This window comes from Anomaloglossus baeobatrachus, chromosome 11, assembly GCF_048569485.1.
Source record: "Anomaloglossus baeobatrachus isolate aAnoBae1 chromosome 11, aAnoBae1.hap1, whole genome shotgun sequence".
In the NCBI taxonomy this organism is placed as follows: Eukaryota; Metazoa; Chordata; class Amphibia; order Anura; family Aromobatidae; genus Anomaloglossus; species Anomaloglossus baeobatrachus.
Window position 1 is genome coordinate 120037845 of NC_134363.1, and position 27205 is coordinate 120065049.

At 43.1% G+C, this 27205-nt stretch overlaps 1 protein-coding gene across 1 annotated transcript in view; it reads left to right on the forward strand.

The window, feature by feature from the left end:
- TECTA (tectorin alpha) overlaps nucleotides 1–27205 on the forward strand; it is a 188032-nt gene that overhangs the window by 12730 nt on the left and 148097 nt on the right. Inside the window, exons 3-6 of the mRNA XM_075327274.1 lie at nucleotides 11873–12160; nucleotides 15832–15969; nucleotides 19234–19399; nucleotides 20798–21210. Coding sequence (XP_075183389.1) covers nucleotides 11873–12160; nucleotides 15832–15969; nucleotides 19234–19399; nucleotides 20798–21210 — 1005 coding nt within the window. The remainder of the gene's footprint in view (nucleotides 1–11872; nucleotides 12161–15831; nucleotides 15970–19233; nucleotides 19400–20797; nucleotides 21211–27205) is intronic.

Below are 27205 nucleotides of genomic sequence, written 5' to 3' on the forward strand. Positions count from 1 at the left end.
CGGTAGAACCGTAGGGATCGGGGTCGGGCGGTGGCCCACCGGTACCGAACCGGGGCACCGATTGGAAACCGGAGCACCAGGAGGGGAACTCAGACCCAGTACAAAGCCCCAAACAGACAGGGCCAAGTCAAATCAACTGATTGAGGACTGGACTTAAGGACCTATCCCACACAAGAGCCGTTTGAAGACAACAGCCCAACCATACAGGGTAAAGCCACCGCCTAGAGATAGAGACCCAAGGGGCCAGCGTCTGCGGGCAAACAGGGCTCTTCCGACAATCAGCAAGTCGGGGAGCGGACTACCATTGCTTAGGCATAGGAGTCAAACATTAATATAACAAGGTGCAGGAGAAAGGCGGAAACCACCAACCCGTTCAGGGAGAAGCTGCAGCCGGCTGCGGGCCCCGTTCATCATCCCGTTTGGTTTACCAGAGACTCCAGTGTATTGTGTCATAGTGAGTACACCAATGCCTTCGGGCCGCGCACCGCACCAGCATGCGCCCGCACCCGCTCCCCCGCCTCCGCACCTACCCCCGGGACCATCACTCCCCTACCCACGGAGGGGTCAACACCAAGCTGCGCAACACCGTCCCTGGGAGACCTAGTTAACGGCAGCGGTGGTGTCCATCTATTCACCACAACCCGTGGGTGGCGTCAAGAACTTACATCCCAAACCAAACCACCGCGGCCCCGGCAGGGGAACTCCCCGTCAAGTCCCCGCTTGTAGCGCCAACCCCAGCTTGCAGAGCGACGTGACCACCGGGTCCGTGTAGAGCTCGAGCCACCACCCACCGTGCGAGCACGTATCCCAGCGGCTCGGCGGTCGCAGCCGAGTCCGCGGGGCGGTACAGTAGCATGCCCACAGGGGGTGTGCTAACATGCTAACCAATGCAGTATCACCAGCGATGATGTGTGTACTTGTGTCCGCTGTCTCCGATGTTCAGAAGTCCCTGGCACTTCCGGTCATGCGCACTAGACCTTACTGAAGCCGGGAGGCATACACCCGGCATTATGCTGCACATGACCGGAAGTGCCGGGCGTTCTGAACAGCGAAGACAGCGGACACAAGTACATACAGTCATATGAAAAAGTTTGGGCACCCCTATTAATGTTAACCTTTTTTCCTTATAACAATTTGGGTTTTTGCAACAGCTATTTCAGTTTCATATATCTAATAACTGATGGACTGAGTAATATTTCTGCATTGAAATGAGGTTTATTGTACTAACAGAAAATGTGCAATCCGCATTTAAACAAAATTTGACCGGTGCAAAAGTATGGGCACCCTTATCAATTTCTTGATTTGAACACTCCTAACTACTTTTAACTAACTTACCAAAGCACTAAATTGGTTTTTTAACCTCATTGAGCTTTGAACTTCATAGGCAGGTGTATCCAATCATGAGAAAAGGTATTTAAGGTGGCCACTTGCAAGTTGTTCTCCTATTTGAATCTCCTATGAAGAGTGGCATCATTGGTTCCTCAAAACAACTCTCAAATGATCTGAAAACAAAGATTATTCAACATCGTTGTTCAGGGGAAGGATACAAAAAGTTGTCTCAGAGATTTAAACTGTCAGTTTCCACTATGAGGAACATAGTAAGGAAATGGAAGAACACAGGTACAGTTCTTGTTAAGCCCAGAAGTGTCAGGCCAAGAAAAATATCAGAAAGGCAGAGAAGAAGAATGGTGAGAACAGTCAAGGACAATCCACAGACCACCTCCAAAGACCTGCAGCATCATCTTGCTGCAGATGGTGTCAATGTGCATCGGTCAACAATACAGCACACGTTGCACAACGAGAAGCTGTATGGGAGAGGGATGCGAAAGAAGCCGTTTCTGCAAGCACGCCACAAACAGAGTCGCCTGAGTTATGCAAAAGCACATTTGGACAAGCCAGTTACATTTTGGAAGAAGGTCCTGTGGACTGATGAAACAAAGATTAAGTTGTTTGGTCATACAAAAAGGCATTATGCATGGAGGCAAAATAACACGGCATTTCAAGAAAAGCACTTGCTACCCACAGTAAAATTTGGTGGAGGTTCCATCATGCTTTGGGGCTGTGTGTCCAATACCGGCACCGGGAATCTTGTTAAAGTTGAGGGTCGCATGGATTCAACTCAATATCAGCAGATTCTTGACAATAATGTGCAAGAATCAGTGACGAAGTTGAAGTTACGCAGGGGATGGATATTTCAGCAAGACAATGATCCAAAACACCGCTCCAAATCTACTCAGGCATTCATGCAGAGAAACAATTACAATGTTCTGAAATGGCCATCCCAGTCCCCAGACCTCAATATCATTGAACATCTGTGGGATGATTTGAAGCGGCTGTCCATGCTTGGCGACCATCAAACTTAACTGAACTGGAATTTTTTTGTAAACAGAAATGGTCAAATATACCTTCATCCAGGATCCAGGAACTCATTAAAAGCTACAGGAAGCGACTAGAGGCTGTTATTTTTTCAAAAGGAGGATCTACAAAATATTAATGTCACTTTTATGTTGAGGTGCCCATACTTTTGCACCGGTCAAATTTTGTTTAAATATGGATTGCACATTTTCTGTTAGTACAATAAACCTCATTTCAATCCAGAAATATTACTCAGTCCATCCGTTATTAGATATATGAAACTGAAATAGCTGTTGCAAAAACCCAAATTGTTATAAAGAAAAAAGGTTAACATTAATAGGGGTGCCCAAATTTTTTCATATGACTGTATGTCACCACTGGTGATGCTGCATAAAGTAGCATGTAAGCATGCCCCTGTGGGTGTGCTACAATACTAAGAGGACAGACTAGTCCCTGCACTCATTAGCATATGAGAAAAGATCTTTAGAAATACTTTTTCTAAAGCTCTCTTTATCTATTCTACCAGATACAGGGACAGTTAGGCAGCGATTAACAATATGCACCCAGACCTGCTCGTGGTTTGGTTCTGAGTGCATATTCCACCTAACAGGTTCACTTTAAGTCTAGGTTGCCTAAAGGGGGTTTATTTGTCGGGAACATAAAGATGAGTATTATCACTATGTGAGACCCTAAAGGGGGCTTTACACGCTACGATATCGTTAATGTTTTTTCGTCGGGGTCACGTTGTTAGTGACGCACATCCGACGTCATTAACGATATCGCAGCGTGTGATACTTACCAGCGACCTTAAGCGACCTCAAAAATGGTGAAAATCGTTCACCATGGAGAGGTCGTCCCAAAACCAAAAATCGGTAATGGTTGATTATCGATGTGGTTCGTCGCTCCTGCGACAGCACACATCACTATGTGTGACACCGCAGGAGCGAGGACAGTCTCCTTACCTGCCGCCGGCCACAATGCGGAAGGAAGGAGGTGGGCCGGATGTTACGTCCCACTCATCTCCGCCCCTCCGCTTTGATTGGCCGGCCGCTTAGTGACGTCGCGGTGACGTCGCTGTGATGCCAAACGTCCCTCCCCTTTGAGGGAGGGATTGTTCGGCAGTCACAGCGACGACGACGAACAGGTAAGTGTGTGACGCTGCCGTAGCTATCACACGATATCGCATCCACGACGGGGGCGGGTGCTTATACGCTCGATATCGCTAGCAATTGCTAGAGATGTCGTAGCGTGTAAAGCCTGCTTAAGTGCACAAGTGCTGTGAAGGATCTGGATTGGACACGGTTACTGTTTGTGGGCACTGAAAATATTACTATTGCCTCCTATTTGAACCTCTAGAATTCTCTCTTTTGCACAAGAGATGGCATTTTTATTGTGTGGATCAGTATTATAAATTAAGTCACCACTGCAGTCTAGACCAGTGTTCCCCAACTACAGTCCTCAAGAGCCACCAACAGCGCATGTTTTCAGGATTTCCTTAGTATTGAACAGGTGATAATTATTGATGAGCAAGCCTGCTGTGATCGAGCATCGGGGCACTTGGGTACTTGCGGAGCTCGGCTGAGTATCGCGGGTGCTCGGATGTTTAGTCCATGAAACAAAGACCACAAAGCACAGGCTTTCTTCAGTGCATGATGTGTGCAGGCACCTAAGGGAGAACCAGTTGCAGTCTCCGAATGGTCCTCACTGGGGTTAAAGCAACATTTTCGGATGTAGTGTGTCAAAAGAAAAAAAAAACCACCCTCCCTTCCCCCGAAAATGCTTTGTTTATGGCTGGTGTTACGTCCGGATGGTGGAAGCACTGGACCGTACACCGATTTCCCCTGAGGAGGCAGCCAGGCCGGTCACCCCGCCAGAGGGTCCTGATGCACGGCAGCCGAAGCACTATGGGTAGCCAGACAGTCCGTAGAGGAGCAGGAAAGGTGGATGTTGCTGAACACACGGAGTACTGGACGGTAGTCCGGGTGACGAGGCTCAGGGTCTGAGGCCGGGTTGTAGGGTCAGGCGGAATCCGGAACCTGCTGAGCAATGGGGCGGGTCACCGAACGGAGCCAGGGACTGGAGACTGGCGGAGTTGCTGAGGTGGTGGAACATCCGCCGAAGTCACCGTCCGGGTCCAGGGATGGACTTGGTTCGGAGCGGCTGGCGTGGCAGGACAGGCTCTGCGAGACAGACAGGGTTAATACAGGGCAAAGCACAGGCTAAAGGAATACGGGGACCTGAACACTAGCTTGTTAAACACGTAGAACAGGCCCCGCCCACCAGGAAAGAGAAACCTAATATACCCTGTACCTGTCTATGCAATATCCTGTTTCTGGGTGCTGGCCCTTTAAGAGAGGGTCAATGACCGCGCGCGCGCCCTAATGCGCATGCGCGAGGCCCGTGTGCCAGAAGCCAGTCCAGGAATCGGTGAGGAGGAAGCAGGAGCGCCCGGCTGTGTGTCCCATGTCGCAGAAGAGCGCCAGGAGCGGGGAGCAGGACACCAGGAGGGTGCAGGCGAGGAGGACAGGACCGGGACCGGGGTGGTGAGCAGGGGACGCCGGCGGGAACCGGGGAGCGGGCCACGGGGACCGGAGTGCGGGCCACGGGGACCTGAGTGCGGGGCCCGGGGACCGGGAAGCGTGACAGCTGGCTGTATTTGGACATAGAGATGAACTGCCCAATCAGTGACTTCCATTACACTCATTACTTGAGTTGAGCCCTTTTAGAGCATCTGACAAGCTCAACTCAAGTAGCAGGCACCCAAGCATTCTAGTGCGCATCAATCTCTAGTGATAATTCCATCACCTGTGCAATACTAAGGAAATCCTGAAAACATGCGCTTTGGCGGCTCTGGAGGACTGGAGTGGGGGAACATAGGTCTAGAATGTAATATGTATGCTTATGGGCAGGTTTGGGATCAGGCATGGCTGCTACAGACACAGAACTGGAAATAGCAGTAGGTGTAGAAAGTTTATGTAGATTCGGAAAAGATGTGATCATTACTATAAATATGAGAAGCCTAAGGTCTAGTGGTTAAGGTCTATTGGTCATAGTGCGGCAGTATTATTTGTATCCTCTATAGTAGCATTCATATTACTGATCATTCTATAGGGGATATTACTTAGTAAGAGTGGGGTAATATGAAATCACTGTGTTTGGCAAAGCTATGTGTCACGGTATGGCGCATTATGTGGGACTTGTACACTGGTAATATTGGTAATATCAGACTGTATTTTGTATACTAATAACAGTATGATGACAATATTTGCCCTCATATAGTGGTATTATTTGTTCACCATAACTAGGTATACATACCGTAACAATGGCTTGGGAAGCATTGACTTACCATCTTCTAAATTGGCTGAATGTGTCATTCTGTTTGGACAATATTTTAGTATTATGCCAACGCTGATTTCAGGAGAATGTTACTTGCTGGAGTACATTGAGGAGGATTAAGTCTATGATATGGTTTCTCAGAGGTCGGCCTTGGCTCCTGAGTTCCGGTGAATAGAAATCTTACTGCCACAGCATACCAAAACAGCATACCAATCCAACTTTGTGGGAACTGTTTGGGAAAGGCCATGTTCTGTTTCCCGTGACTGTGCAAAGTGCATAAAGGAAGTCCATAGAGTCATGGTTTGGTGTGGAAGATCCTGAGTGACCTTACAGAGCCCTGCCCTCAAACCCAATCCACTTAAGATGAAAAAGAACAGAGATTATGAGTCCATCCTCTCGTCCAAAATCAGCGTTTAGCCTCACAAATTCTCTTCTAGGCATTTATTTCTGAAGACACATTCCAAAATCTTGTAGAAATCATTCCCAGAAAAGTGGAAAATGTCTCAGCTAAAGTGTACTCCCTATTAATACCTATGGATTTAGGATGAGAGTGGGGTAAGGTTTAGGTGTCCCAATACATTTGACCCAATATATTGTACTTGAACTAAAAAATAAATTAGTAATTCATATATCACCTTCAAAATGGAATTTCTTTTATTTTATTTTATTTTTTTTTTGCAATTATCTTCAATGTATGTTAATAAAATACCTATTTTTCAATTCATTGCAGCTCAGTCAAAGACGATATTATATCCATTCTGGCAGAATGATACTAAAACGCCAAAAGTGGATGATGGAAGTTCTCCGGAAATTAAATTGTCTCTTCCTTTTATATTTTTTGGCGTTCCATACAAAGCACTCTATGTAAGTAACTCAAAATGACTTTAAAAGAAAAAAGTTTCTCTACAAAAGTTGAGATGATTCATACTAAAAATAATTGTCTACTTTCTCATGGACGGCCACAGTGTAACATTCCTAAAATATTGCACTAATAAAATCGAAGATCTGTCAGTTTAGAACTGTTGTTATAAAGGTACAGTAGTGCTTGAAATTTTCAGAACTGTTCCGATATTTCCACATCTCTGCATAAATTTGACTTCAAAGAACATCGAATTTTCACGCATGTCTTAAACGTAAATACAGAGAACCGAATCTAATAAAAAGTAAAAAAATATTAGACTTTGTATATTTTTTTATTTAGGAAAATTAATATATGATCCAATATCACTGGTCTGTGAGTCACAAAAGTATGTGAACCGTTAGGATTAGCAGAAAATTTGAAGGTGAAATTAGAGTCTGATGTTTTCAATCAATGGGATGACAATCAGGTGTGAGTGGGCAGCCTGTTTATTTAGAGAACAGGGATCTAAAAGTCTGATCTTCTGTCACACAGTGTCTGGCTCAAAACTAACCTGGTGTCAGGACTACTGCTGACGCTGTTCACACAGCAGAGTTACACACTTCACATGATGCTGCTTTTGAATTGCACAGACACAGACAGGCACGGACATCAACCAGCTGTACTCTTGTTAGTAATTTGGATTGCAGGAGTTAATTTCTGCTAGCCTGTGGATTGCTGTTTGAGTCATATGTTGCAGGAAACCTACCACAGTCACCTCCACCCTTTTTAAGATGGTGGAGCCTGGTCTCCTCTGCCGATGGTAGCTTCATGTGATCCCGTTTCTTGTGCTTTTATATCCAGTTGCTGGTGAACCTATGTGTGCTGTTTGATATGTTGTGGAAATACTCTAGGTGCCTGATTATATACTCCCTCTGTGTGTGATTGCTGTGAGTTTGAGTTTTGGTTTTTCCCTGTCTGTTTGTGTGGGATTAATCGCTCTCGTCCCGGCCCTCTCCTGGGTGGAGGGAGGGGGGGCACTAAACCAGAATTGCTCAGGAGCTAGGGCAAGTAAGGCGGCCCAAACATCACCACCTTCAGGCGTATCTTTGGGATGAGGGTAAGCTTATGCTTCCCTGTTCCTAGTGAATACGTCACACTTCGTGACATCTTCACAACATGTGTTTTTAGATGTATCGTTACAAAATCCAAAGAGCTGCAATACAGGGAACAAATCTCGTGCATCTATGAAACACGATGGTGGTTATATATATATATATATATATATATATATATATAAAAAGTGGGCCAGAGCGAATTGTCATCATTGAGGGAACAACTAATTCTGAATTTTATCAGCAAATTTTAAAGTAAAATGTCAGCATATCTATCCAGGAGCTGAGTCTGAATAGACTGTATGTCAGGCATTAAGAGACCGATCCAAAGCACCCAAGTCTTTCTACAAAATAATAGTTTTGAAATAGCCAAGTCAAAGTCCTGACCTGAATCCTATAGAAATTTTGTGGCAAGACCTGAAGTGAGCAGTTCATGAGAGAAAACACCAACCTAAGAGTTGAAGCTGTTTTACAGGGAGCAATGGGCTAAAATTCCTCCAATTTAATGTGCAGGAGTAATCAACAATTACCGGAAATATTTAGATACAGTTATTGCTGCAGAAGGAGATCACACCAGATTATGAAAGTAAAGGTTCACATACTTTTGACATTCACAGACATGATATTGGATTATTTTTCTGAGTAAAAAAAGGTTATCAAGTATAATATTTTTCACTCATTTGTTTAATGTGGTTCTTTTTATCTACTTTTAGGACTTGTGTGAAAATCTAATGTAGTTTAAAGTAAAATTGCAGAAATATAGAAAATTCTGAAGATTTGACAAACTTTCCAGCATCATTGTGCAGGTAGAGCAGAAACAGGTCTGGACAGCAGAGGAATTAGGGAGAAGAAAAAATGATTAGAATAGAAATGCTTGTACATAACTGTTACTAAGGTATATGCTAAACTGTTACTATACATTAAAGAGTTTGTACCAAGTTTAGATGTCATTCACACGAAAGGGGATGACATTCTGATTGATAGTGGTCAGACCGCTGGGACCACCACTGTTCCCAATTAAGTTAAGAACTATAAAATTAGGCTCCACAGAGCCTCATCTTCAATGGAACATTGGTGCGCAACGTCCACTCCATTCATTGTCTATGGGACAGAGAAAGCCGAGCACAGTGCTTAACTATTTGGATAGGGGATAGCTTACAACTTACTATTTTGGGAATACCCCTTTAAACAAAGTACTTTTCCAATAGTAAAGCTGCCATAGAACATGCTGACACAGGATTTGTTAATTTTCCATGCATTTTTCAGCAATTATCAATAAATAAATATAGGGGGAATAAACGTAAACATTACATTTCTATATATTGAATCAGATTTATCAATAATTGTATATGCAAACAAGGTGTGATTAACAAATACATGAACTCCAATATTGCGATAAGCATTAAATACATAAGGTACTTATTAACGGTTTTTGATCAAAGAAAACAAAAGCCACCCAACCATGTATTTGTGCACCTGTACATTAATTCAATACTAAAGGTGTGCGGGTATATTTTTTTTCTTTTTTGTAGTATAAATTGTAGGAGGGTGTGCCCCCCTTTAGCCTTACCCCCCCATCTTTCCCATTCAAGATTTTAATTGTGACCTACACCTGGTTTTCACTCCCCATTCAGATGAGACTGGTTTGGCACATGGAGATTTTGGACACAAGTGTAGGGACCATCCATAATGGGGACACCTTGACGTAGTTAAATGGTGTTTGCACTCGTTGATTAAAAAAACTCTAAGTACCTAACATATTTAACATTTATAGCAATATTGGGGTTCATGTATTCATTAATCACAGTGCGCTGCCACTTATGTGTATGTGTTGAAACAGCAGAAAAAAAGTCTTTAAATTTGCCTTATATTACATCATATCCCATGGCCCAAGAACCACCAACACCAAAGTAAGTTGCACATAGAAAAACTTTAATTGGTTGGGTCAAGCATATAAATATTACATGGGATATAAAAATTGTGACAAGTAAGAAGGTTAAATGACATATAAGAGCGAATAAAGAACCCCATGTGGGGCTGCATGGATCAAATTAGGTGCACACAAAAGGGTGTACTCCCAGCAGGGCCAGTGTAAGTGCCTTTTACAAAACGCAGGTTCACCTAATCAAGAACTCTAGGCACATTACAAATAAATGAACAGGAATATATTCCCAGCAGAGCCAGTGTAAGTGCCTATACAAAAGATAAATTCACAGTCAGTGACAGAATAACACTTTAATAGATGACAATAGGCATGTTACTCACACACATCATCCGGTGAACAGGGATATGTTCCCAGCAAGGTCAGTGTAAATGCCATTGCAATAAACAGGTTCACAGTGAGTGATAGAGTAACACTTAAGTATATGAACATAGGCACACTGCCCAGGCATCTAGTCCAATGGACAGGGATATATTCCCAGCAGGGCCAGTGTACGTGCCTATATCATAAACAGGTTCACAGCAAATGACAGAGTAACACTTTAGTGAATGACAATGGGCACATTACACAAACACATGGTCCAACGGACAGGGAAGTATTCCCAGCAAAACCAATGTAAGTGCCTTTCCAAGTTCACAGTAATGACAGGATAACACTTAGTACATAATCATAGGCACATTACCCAAACACATAGCCCGGTGGATATTCCACCAATTATAGCACTCACATGCAGTCACACAAGGGGAAAAAAGTCCCAATACGTATTTCGTGGTGACTTCCTCAGGGGACCATATATATATACACACACACACACACACCGTATATGCATGCTTGTATATTGGCCAGAAAGCGGATTTGTGCACCTGTACATTAACCCAATACTAAAGGTGTGTAGGCCCTATTTTTTGTTTTTTAGGGAAATATTATGCCAGTATTCTATTGTAAATATATTGAGAAATATGCCCAATGTGAATGCCATAATTATAAAGCCCCAGCGTTTCTGTTGTAGACACTGCAAAATGTCTGAAAAAGTGAATTGGGCTTTAGGGTATGTTCAGACATGGCAAATACTCGGTGGGTTTTCCATCTTGTTTAGTAGATGTGCAGAATATTAAAGTAGGAAAAAAGTGGATGAGATTTTATAAAAAATGTGGAAAAGATCTTCAGGTGAAATGGACCCATGATGCAGCTTTTACATTTGCACCATGTCAATTTCTGCAGTGCATTGCAGCTCTGGACAACAAAGGAATTAGTGAGTAGAAAAGAATGTTTCTATAGAAGTGTCACTAATCTTCATACTACATACAGTTAAGGAGGTGTACCAAGTTTCGAAATGGTCTCTTCAGAGAGGAAGTAGACAAACTAGTGCCATCTATTGGAAGTAGCAATCCTAAAAGTCAAAAGTGACCCTTTAACGAGCCTTGTCATATGACCTAGGATTTATGCCAGATCAGAACCCCAATTTGTAGACACAATGTTTTGGGATGGTTGTCCCTCGTCAATTCAAAGTATCAGTTCTGATCTGGCTGTATGAGAGGCTAACACATAGTCTAAAGGGAAATTTATTCTCCTTGCGTAGACTGACACACCATTCCAGCATGCCAGTGGTGAGGAGACTTTAAACCGCAATGCTCCTCTGGGAAATATGCATTGTGGCTTAAAGTCTCCTCATCAATGGCATGCTGGATTGGTGTTAGTCTCCACAAGGAGAATAGCGTTCCCCTTAGACCAACTTTGGAAGTTACTCGCTATCCATGAGATAGGGGATAATTTTCCAATCACTGGCGGGCTGACCACTGGAACCCCACCATTCCCAAAATAGAGGCTCTGAACACAATGATAATATCTATTGACTATGCTATTGGTCAAAAGTGCCATCCATTCGGTAGGTCGTCCAGCCAACTACTGTACACTCTTCAACATTGAAATTTCAAAACCAAAAAGGAAAAGTTGTGAAATTATGGAAATTACAGAATGGACAGACATGTTAATGATAAGCAAATGATGAACAAATGGAAGCAACATTTTCAAAACATCTGATTAATTCAGTATGGAGCATGAGCTCCACATACAGAAATCCCGGCGCTCACACACCTTGGCTAATATCAAAATGTCTGAGGAACAATCTGCTACATGGCATTGCTGGAGTAGAGCCATAGAAGTTTAGAAGGAGGTCTGTCTTCTTCAGTATGAGAAGTTTTGTGGGGTTTAGATCTACAATTTTCAACTTTTTTTGTATTTACATTGTCATCTTTTGATCAATAACTTTTCTGTTTTTTTGCCTAGGTCAACAACAATGGGGTTATCTCCTTCAATGTTCTTGTGAGTCAGTTTACTCCTGAAGCTTTTCCGCTAGCTGATGGGCGTGCTTTCATCGCTCCTTTTTGGGCAGATGTTCATAATGGAATACGAGGAGAAATCTACTACCGGGAAACCACAGATCCTATTATTCTGAAGAAAGCATCTAAGGAAATTAGGAAACATTTCAGGAATCTTGCTTTCTTTTCAGCCACTTGGGTTTTCCTGGTCACGTGGGATGAGGTCACCTTCTATGGAGGAAGCAGCACCACTCCTGTAATTCTATAAGTTAAAATATTACTCAGTTTTTAAATTATTTATGAGGGAGACTGGGGCATTTGAAGTGTGCCTAGAGGTCACGGCCTAAAGGAACCCAATGCTCATCCCAAATGTTTGAGCAATGAGCTTTATTACTGTAGGGTTCAAACCACTGTAAATCCTCTGCTAGCATTCAGGGAGATCCATTAGAAAATATTGTTTCCTTTTCATTAACACCTTGAATATGATGAAGAGTTTTTATGTTTAATTATTTTTTTTCTACATCTGTTTTTTAGTCCTACTCGGGGGACTTATCACTTGTACAATAAATTGCAATACTATTTTATTGCAGTGTATTGTCATTTTGTGTTATTCTATGACTTGAGCTTCATGGCAGTCATGGATGTCTTAAGGTAGGGTCCCTCTGTCAAGTCCCAGGTCCGCACCATGAAGATCTGGCACTCATTCACCATCCAAGTATGGCAGAAGTCACCATGAGGTTACATGTATATTGGACAAGGATGCAGAATGTCTTCATGAAAGTAAATTTGCTTTTAGTTCTTTATGGTCTTGAGCTTTTTGAGGAAAAATTATTTTGGAGAAATAATTGCATTTTTTTGTCAATTTGCTGTTTAAAACTAATTTTGGGTAAAATTAAAAGAATTTTACCAAAATTTTGCATAATTAAAGCACGCCATCTTTTACAAGGGGCTATTCCAAGTTTTGAAACTCATCCAAATCATTTGATGGCCATTAACTAAAAATGTCAGAAATCCCCTTAAAGAAACCAATCAGCATGTTTTTAAATATGCAAGTAGTGGTATGGCTTTATAGGAGCTTATTCTCCAATGAAAATTATAACTTTTTACAGAGAATCAATTAGAGTTGATGTGAAGCGACTCGCACGTCTACTGCACAAATGCAGCAATACTGCCTCTTACCTGATGGCACCTGTATACAACTAAGTAGAAAGTGGTTCCCCTGAGCTGCCCATGCAACCAAACAATGAGTCAGATCAAATTTAACAGGTTTAGTTATCTACGCATTTCGAGGTGATCTGCTCTCAGATGAGGTAGCAAGAACCTGGTGACAAATTCGCTTTAAGGAGCGAAACAGGGAGGGGTGGTAAAAATGGAAATAGGGAGAACAAGTGGCGTAACTTGAAGCTGGTGGACCTCAATATAAAAGCTTCAACAGGGCCCCCAATTATTGCAAGTCTTTAGTAGCAATGGTCGATATTAAGGGACAATGGGACCTCTAGGCTCCAGACTCCAGGTACAATTGCAACCCCTGCACCTATTGTAGTTATGCCTCTGGGGAAAACTTAAAGTATCAATGGTTATTATACCTTATGACAAAGTAAGATATTATAAATAACATCAAGGAAAACAACATAACAATTTTGTAATTATTTCACAGTAGATAAGGATACAGTACAAAACATTAAAGGGGTGGTTCACTAATCTGCAATAGTGACCACATCTCTGTAAAACTGATGGGGAAGGCATTTTCTAAATACCTTGATCAACTAATTCTGCCTGTTAGCGGAGCTATTGCAGTCTGCTCATCCCCATGAAGTGTCCCTCGGGCTCCGTGACCTCTGGGGTCCAGTGATATTATGTCAACTTCCAGTTGACTCGACACCACCAAGGCCGGCCCAAGTCTCAGTGAGTGACTGGGCTGTGGGCGGAGTTTCACTACACGTCAAAGCCCAGCATCGCTCCTCCTTGTGGTGCTCTGCAGTGAAGGAGAGTGCACGTCAGATGCTGCGCTGTGCTGAGCGGTGAAACGCTGTCCACAGCCCAGTCACTCAAGGAGACTGGGGCTGGCCTCGGTGATGTCAGGTCAACTGGAAGTTGACTTGACATCACCGGATGTCAGAGGTCCCGAAACCCGGGGTGTCACTGCATGGGGATGAGCAGACAGCAATAGCGCAACTCAGAGGCTGAATTGGCTGACAAAGGTATTTAGAAAAAGCCTTCCCCATCAGTTTTACAGAGAGGTGGTCACTATTGCAGAGTAGTGAACCACGCCTTTAAGAATGGTAACAACCAGTATGATTAACTATTAAGAGAAATGATTAATCCATATAACTAGTACTTTTTACTTATTGCGCCCCCTATTTCCTTATAAATTGTAAACGTGCGAGCATGACCCTCACTCCTTCTGTACCTGTTCAACTATATGTTACATTTTATTGTCTTTATTGTCTGTAGATATCTATACTTAATTGTTAAATGCTGCAGAATATTTTGTAGCTATATAAATTAAATTATTATTATTATGCAAATCAGACTGGAAGTGCACTGGGCGTGTGTCAATGCACTTGAATGGTTTCCTCCATGTTTGCGTTTGGCTCCAGCACTAGATTTCTCATGAATGGCATATTAGATCTCTACAAAGAAGTGTTATTTTATTTGGTGACAAGCCCGTATACAGTCATACCAGTATTTCCAAATGTATAATCGTGCTGATGACAGCTTCCCTTTAAAAACCTTGTATTCAATTGTGGTCTTTGCTTCAGAAAAGATCCGTCTACACGCCTCTGCCATACAGATATCATAGGTTTCTCCAGCAGAATTTGATGTCTCCTATTTCCTTTACTTGCTATGTGTTAGGGTACTTTCACACTTGCGTTTTTTCCTTCCGTCACAATCCGCCCTATTGGAAAACAGCGGAATCCGCTGTTTCCCATAGACTTGTATGGATGACGGATTGTGCCAAAAGGACCTGCGTTGCTTCCGCTGGGCGACGCTCCATTGCTTCCGCCCAGCGGGAGGAACGCAGCATGTAACGTTTTTTTGAGCAGCGGAATCCTCAGGATTTCACTGCGCATGCTCTCTCTGGCTCCCTGCACCCGTAACTAAGGTAAATATCGGGTAACCAAGGAAAGTGCTTTGCCTAGTTATACCCGATATTTACCCTGGGTACGTGTGCAGGGAGCCCAACACTTCCCCGCTTGGCTCCGCCCCCTCCCGCACTCCACTCCGCATGTATACACACACACACACACTCACCTGTCCTCAGCGCCATGGCCCTGCTCGGCTCCACCACCCCGCACTCCGCCCCCACACACATTCTCGGCGGCCGAGCGATCAGCTGATCACCCGGCGGCTGGCTACTGGCAGCGATCAGCTGATCACCCGGCGGCCGGCTACTGGGAGCGATCAGCTGATCACCCGGTGGCCGGCTACTGGGAGCGATCAGCTGATCACCCGGCGGCCGGCTACTGGGAGCGATCAGCTGATCACCCGGTGGCCGGCTACTGGGAGCGATCAGCTGATCACCCGGCGGCCGGCTACTGGGAGCGATCAGCTGATCGTTCACAATAGTCTGCCGCCGGTAAACTGTAAAAAAAAAAAAAAAATCAAAACGGATTCCGTTGTTTTGCAGTATCCATTGCATCCGTTGTGCCACTATATGCAACACATCCGTTGCATCCGTCACACAACGCAATGCAACGGATACCGTTCAACGCAAGTGGGAAACTAGCCTTACACAATTATATTTGCTCTCTGTAAAATCCGACATACATAAGATAAAGGCTGTAGAATTGCAGAAGCTCTTTGTTAATTGTTGAGTTATAAGATATTCTCATTGTTCCACATCCTTTATGTTTCAATGTTACCTGCCAATCGGAGAGACAAGAAAAGGGAAAGCTTTTCATGGCTGTTTAATTACATTGACAGGTGAATACATTTCAAGCTCTGCTGATTTCGGATGGCACATCAAGCTTTGCAATGTTTAATTATGAGGAAATAACATGGACCACGGGGACAGCGAGTGGAGGGGACCCTCTTACTGGCTTAGGAGGTGTTATGGCTCAGGTAAGAAACGAATGTCAACCAGTTCTAAATACACAGAATTAAGAAATGAAGGAATTATTGGTCATTGAAACGTATTGGGGTAGATTCACAAGCGCCAGATTTGCTGTCGAAATTTCTGCTCTTAAATAATCTATTGCGGACATCTGGGTGCACTTATTTCTGCAGAATGTGCATACATTTCTGCTAGTTCCAACTACATGAAGTTAATCATTTGGAAACATTTCTGAACTCTTATTGTCTTCCCAATGTGACGCCCTGGCCTATCAGGTCGTCACAGGGTATTGTGCAATCTGCCCTTCAGCACAGTATCCAATCCTCCTTGGTTACGGATCCCTGTCCTTCTGTGTTGCTAAGAGCAGAGCCAGTCAAAACCCTAGGAACACTTTGCACCACACCCACCAGACACACCATTGGGGGGCCTGAAGGGAATAGGGCCACCCACTTGGGGAGTCGGTAGGGGAAGTCAGAAGTGTTAGAGGGGTGAAGTGAGGAGAGGAGAAGAGAGAGGAGGTCAGGAGCTGGGCTCCTTGTAGAATACTAGGTGGCAGACGTTGGTCTGGGCCTGGTAGGAACTGGAACCCCGGTCGCAGGGGATCGTGTCAAGGGGCACGGATCTGCTGTGGAAAGCAGCCGGCGGCCTTCAGCCATCTCCGGGCAAGGACCAGGGCACGACGGGGTACGTGGGCCCTAGGCCGGGAAGTAGCTTCACGAAGCCCGGTAATTTACCCGACGAGGGTGAAGTCTTAAAGATTCATCCTCCACCTGCTCCAAAATCGGGGTACTCGCGCAACGATGGGATAGGACCTTCCCAGTATCGAGTCCAGAAAATCCCAAGCGTGAACCCTGAGAGCAAGCTCACTCCGTTAGCCATACAGGTGAGCGGGACCCGACTAGTTCCACACTACAGGGTCCAAATAATGAAGAAAGTGCCACGGAAAAGGTCACAGGCTAACAAGCAACACCAAGGGGCACGGATCCACGCGTGCTCCCTCCCTGCTGCAACAGTGCTCAGAATTCTGGTTTTCAAGTTGTCGGTGTCAGTATTCTTGGACTGAGTGAGTACGCAGAAAAATCCTTTCCTCCCCAACGGCACCCCTTCACTATCATCACCGGGCTCCCGAGGCAAAACTCCATTACCCACAGAGGGGTTTAACACCTTGCTGCCATACCACCGCCATCGGGTGCCCCCAACAGCAGCGATGGTACTTCATCTTACCACGCACCGTGGGTGGTACTCACGAACTTCCAATCCCCCTGTACATAATTCTTCCCCTTTTTAATTCGAGTGTCCGCGCAATCCCTCCCCGAGTCCGGAGACCCCTTGAGCCACTGCGGTTCCGGATCCGAGCAGCTCGGCAGCTGACACGGGGGGCGGTACACCAACATCTGCAATACATGTGTTGCATATGTTGGGTGCGGATGCACTTAGTGCGTTCAGTGATGGAGCCTGCTCCATATATATGGTGGTTGCCAGCTGTGGCACACAGCCGGCAACTATCTAATGGCGGCAAATAGAGATAGCTCCAATTACTGCTCAAATTTGGGGCCTATTTGGAGATGTTGGGGGTCAACCAACCAAGAATAATAGAAGATTAGTGAGCAGTTTGCGCAGCTAAACGCTGTGACCTTCTACAGCCGGTACCACAGGACTGTCTGTCACCCGTGACACACCCATGACATCTACATACTGTTCTTGCACAGGGGCTATCTTTTGTCTCTGTCCACCACTGAATCCTATGGAAGTAATCTGGCATTATGTAAAAGGTACTGCTCAGCAAGCTTTGTTTTACCCCCGATTCCTTATACAAGGTGCTGCTGATAAGTTTTTGGCTTTACCCAGAAAGAAACGAGATTGGGTGATGAAACTTTACATTTATTCCACATACTCTCCACTGATGTCAACACCCTTCTTACATCAGTTTTCCAAGTTCTGAAAGCCTAGCAAAAAGAAGGATTTTGGTTGTACCTCAAACCAGGCATCCGTAGCAGCCATGGAATCAGAAATAGTGCGAAATTTGGTACCCTTGAGGTGTTTCTTCAGGTTTGGAAACAGATGATAGTTGGAGGGAACAAGATCTGGTGAATAAGGTGGGTGGTTAACAGCAAGAAGCTTAGCTCTGCCAGTTTTGCCATGGTTGCTTGTGCAGTGTGAGCGGGGGCGTTGTCTTGTAGGAACAAAATTCCTTTGGATGGCTTGCCACACCTTTTGGCCTTCAGAGCTGCCTTTAGTTGGTCCAAAAGTTCAATGTAATATCTTGGATTGATGGTGGAACCCTTTTGAAGGTAGTCCACTAGCAGCACGTCTTCCTTATCCCAGAACACAGATGCCATCACCTTAGTGGCTGATTTTTGCACGCTGAACTTCTTTGGACAAGGAGAACCACTGTGCCTCCACTCTTTTGACTGGTCCTTGTTTTCAGGGTCATAAAAATAAATCCAGGTCTCATCCATCCTAGTCAGTTCAGGAAGTTCTTATGTCTGGAAACGCTGACAAATGGACAGGGACGTTTTCACTCTCATGCTTCTCTGATCTATTGTCAAACATTTGGGGACCCACTTTGCAGATAGCTAACTCATGTCCAAATGTTCATGGATAATTACACAAACACGTTCACGGGAAATCCCCATGATGTTTGCTATTGCTTTAGCTGAAATTCGTCGATTCTCCAGTATAAGGTTGTGCACAGCTTTGATGATCTCCGGAACAACAATCACTCTCAGTCGTCCAGGACGATCCTCATCATTGGTGCTGAAGTGGCCTGTTTTCAATTTGGCTACCCAGTTCTTAACTGTGGAATAGGAAGGGCATCGATCCCCAAATGTCTGCGACATATCACCATGAATATCCTTTGCTGACTTTACTTGTAGAAACAAGAATTTTATCACTCCTCTGCTCTCAGTTGCTGGGAGTATCGCATTAGACTCCGCTATTTTGTTTTCCCGCGTGCATAGAACACTGTTGCCATAAGCAACAAACACAAAATTTTGATAACATATATTCGACACATAAGGCTTTCAAATGTGATGTAACATTCATTACGATAGAAACAAAAAAAATCACAAAGCCAAAGACTTATCAGCAGCCCTTTGTACATGCTTGTAATGCATGACAAGCCTCAAATTTATGCTGCCCAAACTACAGGCATCATGAGTCATGTGACTGATTGCATTTAAGGCTATGCTAGTACTACACACCAAATAGATTCTACATCTGGACTGTTTGATCCTTTCAAAAATGCAAAAATAATTCTCATTTCCTTTTAGGCTGGATTTAATGGTGGAAATAGTACTAATTTTTTTAGCGTACCAGGATCTCGGTCACCTGAGGTTGTCAATATTGAAGAAAGTACCAATGTGAACATCCCAGGACGCTGGTTATTCAGAATAGATGGGAAGGAAATTGATCCTGCTAATGGCTGTAGTCTAAAAGGTATGTACTATGTAGCTCTCAATTTGAAATCCTAAATGTGATGCAATAACATATGAACTGTGATAATGGCTATTATACAGTGTGCACTTATGGAGGAAGCAATAACAGGTGACCTCCATCAATCTGATAATGATGACCTACACTAGGGATAGGTTATTATGTTTACGAGTGTGAGCGGAAATGGACCAATTGTGCCACAGTTCCGGCTCAACCTGTTGGGTGTAACTAAATGACAACATCATTCACTAGAGCCTCTGATGGCGAGAATAGGCATGTGATGGAAGGTAGCCGCCAGGTACTACCTAGGGACACTCAGTACTGTGACTGCTGACCCTAGGGGTATAGAATGCAGGTATGGGCACAAGTGCAGGCTGGTACGGTCTCTGGTGCAGACAGGTGCACCTGGGATTGCTGATGCAGTCTCTGATGTACAGGCAGGTGCAGCTAGGATGACTGATGCAGACTGGGCAACTAGTTCTGGCAGGCATGGAGGGTTCAGGTAGTATAGCAGGTGTAGCAGGTATAGTAAGTACTGACAGGTACAGTGGATGTGGCAGGTACAACAGGTACAGCAGGTACGGCTGGTTCAGATACCAGGTATGGCAAGTTCAGTTAGGTACAGCACTTCCGGCAGGTTCTAGGATACAGGTACAGGTTAGCAAACACTGGTAAAGGTATAGACACAGGATACGGAAATTGGACCTGACAACTAGCAATGTGTCTCTAGCAATGGACCACGTTCCTCAGGCACCTCCCATAGGGGGAGGATGCTTTGAGTACCTAGTGCCTCTCAGTCATAGGCTGAGAGGCACTTCTTGGTAAAGGTGCGCTGTCCCTTTAAGCACGCTCTCAGGAGACTTGCGCTGTCTGCATAGACCCTAGGAGCCGGTGGAAGGGATCGGACCAGGGGCCACCACTGAGCGGCCGGGAGGGAGATTGTGCCGGTGTCCCCACCGGGAGGAAAAGGTGGGACAGTGCTGGTGATGGCGTTACAGTTAATAATAAATTAAGCTTGGACAATCCCTATATGGAATTTCCTGCTTGTGAATATTTCTTATATTTTGTCAGATATTATAGGAAAAATGATTGGTATATTTTGCCATCTGCAAAGACTAAACCTTTTCAACCATCATTTGTTTGATTCTCTTACACGTTTCTTAGATGAAGTAAGGTTCTTGAAAAAGACAGTTACACTTTAACATTTAAACAGTTCACAACTCATCCAACTGCTGTTAAAAACTATTTCAAATTTTACACCTCTAGATGCTGCGGTGGATACATCGATGATGCGACAGTATAAAGTTCCAGTTTCTTTTCCTGATTACCATGTTGTTATGGAAGATCCTTTTCTTTTTCTAGCAATTTTAATAATAACATTTTGTTACTATTCTCTTTTAGGTCATTTTGTGCGCCAAGGACAGGTGTTTTGGGAAAATGGGAATTGTACTACCAGGTGTCGCTGCCTTGATGTCAATAATGAAATATCATGCCAGGAATCAATATGTGGTCCATATGAAGTCTGTGAACCTAAGGAGAAATATTTTCAGTGTCTGCCAGTTGAAAGCAGTACTTGTGTGGTCTTTGGAGACCCTCATTATCACACATTTGATGGGCTTCTCTTCCACTTCCAAGGCTCCTGTTCTTATCTTCTAGCGCGGAACTGCAACCAAGGCAATCATCTACCATATTTTAGCATAGAAGCTAAGAATGAAAACCGTGGAGGGTCTTCAGTAGCATGGCTGAAAGACATCTCTGTGGAAGTCTACTCATATAACATTGTCATACCCAAGGAAAGTTTTGGGAAAATAAAGGTAAGAATTTAAAAATCTCGATGAAGCTAGTAGGCACAGATATTAGGGCCATGTTAGTCACTTTAGGTGATTCTTTTATTACGTGTGCACATTATATGAACCAGTATCTCAAGGACTTAAAATCCACACTGGAGGGTCTGTGAATGACAGGTCACTGTTGATATTTAAAACAGGATGCAGGTCATTTACAGACCACAGGCAGGCAGAGGGGCTGTGAAATCACAGACAGGGAGGAGAAGACCCAGTGTATAGTCCAGCCCCTGTGCACCGAAATCTACTTAGCACAAAACTTCAAATGTTGATTAAAGAAGAATAACAAAGTGGATTTCTTCATTGAAGGTATCAATTTAATCTGTATTATAATGTTATAATGACGTTGTAACACAGAGCAAAGGGAACCTGTGACCAGTTTTTTCCAGTATTGAAAGTATCACCTTCTGCAGCTCCTGGGCTGCAGTCTATGAAGTGCACCTTGTTCCTGACTCTCCATGCAGACCCTAGAAATAACTTTATAAAATCTGACCGCCACCTATGCAAATGACCTGTTCTGGTCGGATGGGCGTGCTCTTTTTCGGCTCCTGTCCCTCCTCCTGCTGCTGTTTGTCGTCATCCTTTGATGATTGACACGTCTGATGTCTCCGTAATCATCCACATTCTGGGCTGAATCTCGCATCTGCGCAGTTATTGCCAGCTCGCGCAGGCGCACTTCGTTCTGCCCCATTGCGGGCAGAGTCGAAAACATAGGTGCGCTTGCGCGAGCCTGTGAGCTCTCTGCGCAGACGGTTCTCCTTTGGGTTAGTCAGAGTCTGGGTGTCTGTCCGGGAGTATTTTATTATACTGAGGAGGTAGAAAATGTAATTAATACCCAGCAGCTTCTAATGCGACTCTATGGTCCACATATGCCTCTATAGGAGGGTTCAAGCAGAGCTTTATACCTGGGAACAGTCCTGTCTCATACTTCTGATGAAAGCAAAAAAGAAGGTCTTTATAAAAGCTCAGTCTGGTAAGAAAAACAGACCCTTACTTCTATTATCCAATATCCCCAATAACTAAGTTAGACAACTCCGCTAAGGTTAGTGGTGTTAGACAGTATCAAGCTTCAATGCCATGTAGATGAATAAACGCCAAATGTGGGACGATCCCATTCCAAAGCACAAATTCAGTAAAAGAGACACCTTTTTTATATGGATTCCACTAAGGGTCTGTTCAGACTTAAAATCCCAGATATTTTTTTTTAACTAAGTTTTTTTTTAAAGGGAACCTGTTACCAGAATTTGTCCTTCTAAACTAAAACTAGCACGTTAAGCAGCGCCTGTGCTGCATTCTGTTAAGGTGCACGTTACCCCCTGACCCACCTTACAGACCCCACAAATACCTTCATAAAATCTCCTGCCATGTATGTAAATTGCCCAGTCTGATCCAATGGGCATCCTAATCTGTGCCTCCTGTCCCTCCTTTCACCGTCCTCCTGTGCTGATTGGATTTATATGAACGACATCACCGTCAGCTTCTTGATATCTCGCACGTGCGCGCTTGCCATTCCCACAGCCTTGTTATCCAGGGGCTTGCTTGTTGGCTTCAGACATGCACTGCGCATACTCAGAAGACTCCTGCGGTTCCGACCATGCGCAGAGCGCGTTTGAAGCCGAGAAGCAAGCACCCGGATAACAAGGCTGCGGGAATGGCAAGCGCGCACGCGCGGGATCTCAAGGAGCAGACGTGACGTCGCTCATGTAAATCTATGGTATCACGCCCACAGGGGCATGATACCACAGAAAGCATGCAAACGCCCACAGGGCGATGCGACGTCCAGGAGACTAGACCCTCTGATCATTTACATAGGGAACATGTAAGTAATAAAACGTTTTTTATACATTCACATTACACACTATTACAACACAAGGATTGGTAGGAAGGGGTTACTAGGCCACATATCACCCTGCTTGTAGCTCAGAACCATATGGTACCTGACAGGTTCCCTTTAAATTGTTACAAGATTTAATTGTAGGCGATTCCTTTGAATAATCATGAAGTTTAATCCTATGCAATGACCTACAATGGATTAAGGAATAATGTTGAGCTATTTATCCACATTTTTACCAATACTATGAAGCAGTCAATAGTACGTATGAGGCTGTGCGTCCAAAGACTTGCTTCTCTAATATGCTCATTAAGTCAGATAAAGGCTTTTTTGAGACACATCCTTGTCAATTTACTTCAACAACCAGAATCATTTGCCTCTGTTTAGAGCCTGTTAGCATCTCTGGCAGAAGTCCAGCTTTTTCTTCCAAAGTGATTTTGTTACATCCTGTAACTTAAGGGTTCATTAGGGGTAACAAGAACAGAAGAGAAACAGAAAAGTGGGTTGAATTCTAACCAAATGATTATACAAAAATAGACAAAGAGGGCTTTTAAAAAAAATCCTTAAAGCTCGGAGACATTTAACACCCCAAGTCAATTATCTGAGAGATGCGATAGAGAACAGTAAAGAATTTGGAGACGGCCACGTCTATAATACAGTCTGTTCCTCGTGAAAAATCTTGCCAAAATCTTGGGAGACAAATTAAACTGCAATAATGATTTGATACAATGTGCGGCAACTCGTGGTATAACTATCATCCTCTTCCATCAGTAGGCGCATTCCTTTTTTTTTTTCATCAATACTTATGGGATTTTTTGCCAACCACTTAGTTTATGGCTGGCAAAACAAAAAAAAACAAGATTATGCTGGCCCTACAATACATTTTACTATTTCTACCTTTATAGAATGTCAGAGTTACACATAATCATGAGATATTAGAAGTATTGATGCTTAAAGTGGTTTTCCACTACTAGAACAACCCTTCTAGTGCCACATGTTTCCCACAGGTACAATAAAATAGCTTATACTCACCTCCTGTGTCAGCCCTCGCTCTTTTCGGGCTTATGTGAGGTTGTGACGTCACGCGATCCCCGTGACGTCACAACCGCACCAGCCAACTTCTCTCTTCTCACATTCGGACACAGAAACAATCAACAATATGCTGAGGTGCTAAAAAGAAGCGTCATCGTGGGTGCAGTCACTGGTGCAGCCTCCGCCCCTCCCTGAAATGAAGCATCATCAGTGATGCTCGTTTCATTGGCTGGGTGAGTCCCTGCACCCTGTGCACTATACAATGTGCGCTCTCTCAAAGGCTCAGATCAGCAGTGATTGCCGCCTCTGCTCTTTGGTGGTTCTTTATTTGTGTAACCAAGCATTCAATGGGATCCTCAAAAGAACCGTCATTAAAAAGAAAATTGTAAAAAGAACAAAAGAAAAACCGTTAGATGGTGTAGTTAGGGAAGGATAGACAATATTCAATTCAAGTTTATTAGAAAATTGTTTTGATTATGGCATTGGGGATCTAACATTAATTTTAAGTTGTATTTTGGACTACCTCTTCAACCCCTTTCCGACATTGGATGTACCGGTACATCCTATATTGCAGTGTGTTCTCACAAATGGACGTATTGGTTTGTCCAGGCAATTGTGCGGGCACAGGAGCTGTGTATGCTTGATTGTCACCGGGAGTTTGACTAAAGTGATAGCCAAGCTAAGGCTATCACAGCCAGGAACAGCGCTGCACCAACCATGGTTTTTTTAAACCTCTAAATGCTGTGATCAATAGTGATTGCAGTATTTCGAAGCTTGAGAGAGGGAGGAGGCCGCCTCTCTCATCTGATTGGGACCACCACAATGCGATCATGGGGGCCTGATGCTTGCCATGACAGCAAGAGGTCAAATAATGACCTCCTAATTTGTCAGCTTTGGTGGCATGTTAGACCATGCCAGAAGCATGGTCTAACAGGTGTTATGTTAGTGTCATACCATACTGACTAGTGTAATGTATTGCAATGTGTGTATTTTGCAATGTATTATACCAATGATCAGACTAATAAAAGTGAAATTCCCTGATGGAAAAAAATGAAAAATCAACCCTGTAAATATAATAAAAAAACACAAAATACAGAAAAAAAATAGAATAAAATATTACACAATAAATATAAATATTTCTGCACTAACAAAAATAAACAGAAATTACACATATTTGGTATTGTCAAGGGAGAAAATTTGTTTAAAAAATTATTAGCTTTATTTGAATATTTTTTTAAAAAAGGGTCCTTTGACCAGAACAAACATGATACCAACACTGACACATGTAATTAGCAGTAACACATATTAAAGATGACAATAGATAGTTTCAAACCACTTTCTTCGGAATGAATAGAAACATTTTTTTGAGTGAATGCCTAATAGCACTTCCGCCCTAGATTACATCAATATTTAGGGAAGTGGGTGGGGCTATAATCTGTCCTTAGTTTACCCCTCAGTACACTATCCCTGCCTATCAATGGAGCACATCCTTAGTTGCACGATGCCCCCATTCCTCGGCGGCTCACCCTTGAATATCCCTTCTCTATCCCTTTCAAGATACTCAGGGCGTCTCTACATGTGGTACAGGCCACCATAAAAACACATATAGATTTCACAGATTAATTTGATGAAGACAAGCAAATTCAAAAAATGGAATTTTTTTTAGAACTTATCTCCAAATCTGTCTCCTAGGTGCCTAGAGACCGTCCGATAAGTCTTTCATTCAACAAAGTCCATGTGATTTCATTTCATCTTTACAAGATCTCATTTCATCTTTACAGGATCTCATCAATTCTCGCCCATCATATTCTTGATAGGCAGGGATAGTGTACAGAGGGGTAAACTAAGGACAGATTATAGCCCCACCCACTTCCCTAAATATTGATGTAATCTAGGGTGGAAGTGCTATTAGGCATTCACTCAAAAAAATGTTTCTATTCATTCCGAAGAAAGTGGTTTGAAACTATTGTCATCTTTAATATGTGTTACTGCTAATTACATGTGTCAGTGTTGGTATCATGTTTGTTCTGGTCAAAGGACCCTTTTTTAAAAAAATATTCAAATAAAGCTAATAATTTTTTAAACAAATTTTCTTCGTATTCAAAGTGGATAGGTATTTTTCTGACGTGATATTGATTTGAGATACCCTTAAAAAACTACTTTTTTTTGAGTTTTTTTTTATTGTCAAGGGAGGAATTTTGGGTGAAGACTGCTAATGGAATCTTCGTTTAGGATCCAGAGACGGTGCCACATTAATGCTGTATACCAGTGCCGATATATATCAATGTATATAAGACAAAGAACACACAAACAACATGCTCTCTCCTTGAGTCAGCAATACCCACTGAGCTCATTATTATATTGAAAGAAACTTAATTATTACAGAAGGCACCTTCGGCCTTGAAAATGATACACAGAGTTTATGGGAGTGTCACTCCCCTATTTCTCCCAGCAGATGTTCATTAAAACATTCTTTCTATGTGAACATTACTGATAACTCTTCTTACAGCTTCACATTCTGGCTTCATCTTTGGTTAACTCCTTCATGATTATACAACTTTAAATTATACTATAGGTCTGTGCAATGGCTACATAGACAGACAGATAATTTTGCATCTACATCTACATTTTGATTTAGTTATATACACAGATATTCTTATTACGTTTAAACAAACATACTACAGCTCAGGTGACCTCCACAGTCCCCCCTTAATAAAATATCTGTGAATATTATCAACCTTAAATTTAAAATTTTTCCCCATTTAGATATATTTTATTATTTGGGACTTATTTGTGACCTACTGCCCTTGGGACTTTAATTATATCCATATCTATATATGTGGGCTTTCTATGGGATTGTTGTTTAATTTAACACTACAGGCTTTAGCTCCCCCCTTAAGTACTTATTTTTATTTATTAAACATAACTTTATGATTTATAGGGGCTATTAGAAGTGGTGTTATTACTCTCATTAGGGCACATTATCCTGATTAAGAAAAATTGAATCTAGACCTTATTTAAAAACTAGCACATAATTAAAAAAACAAAAAAAAAACAAAAGGACATTTGGAAATTGTCCATGGTTCTTCTTTCCGGATATCA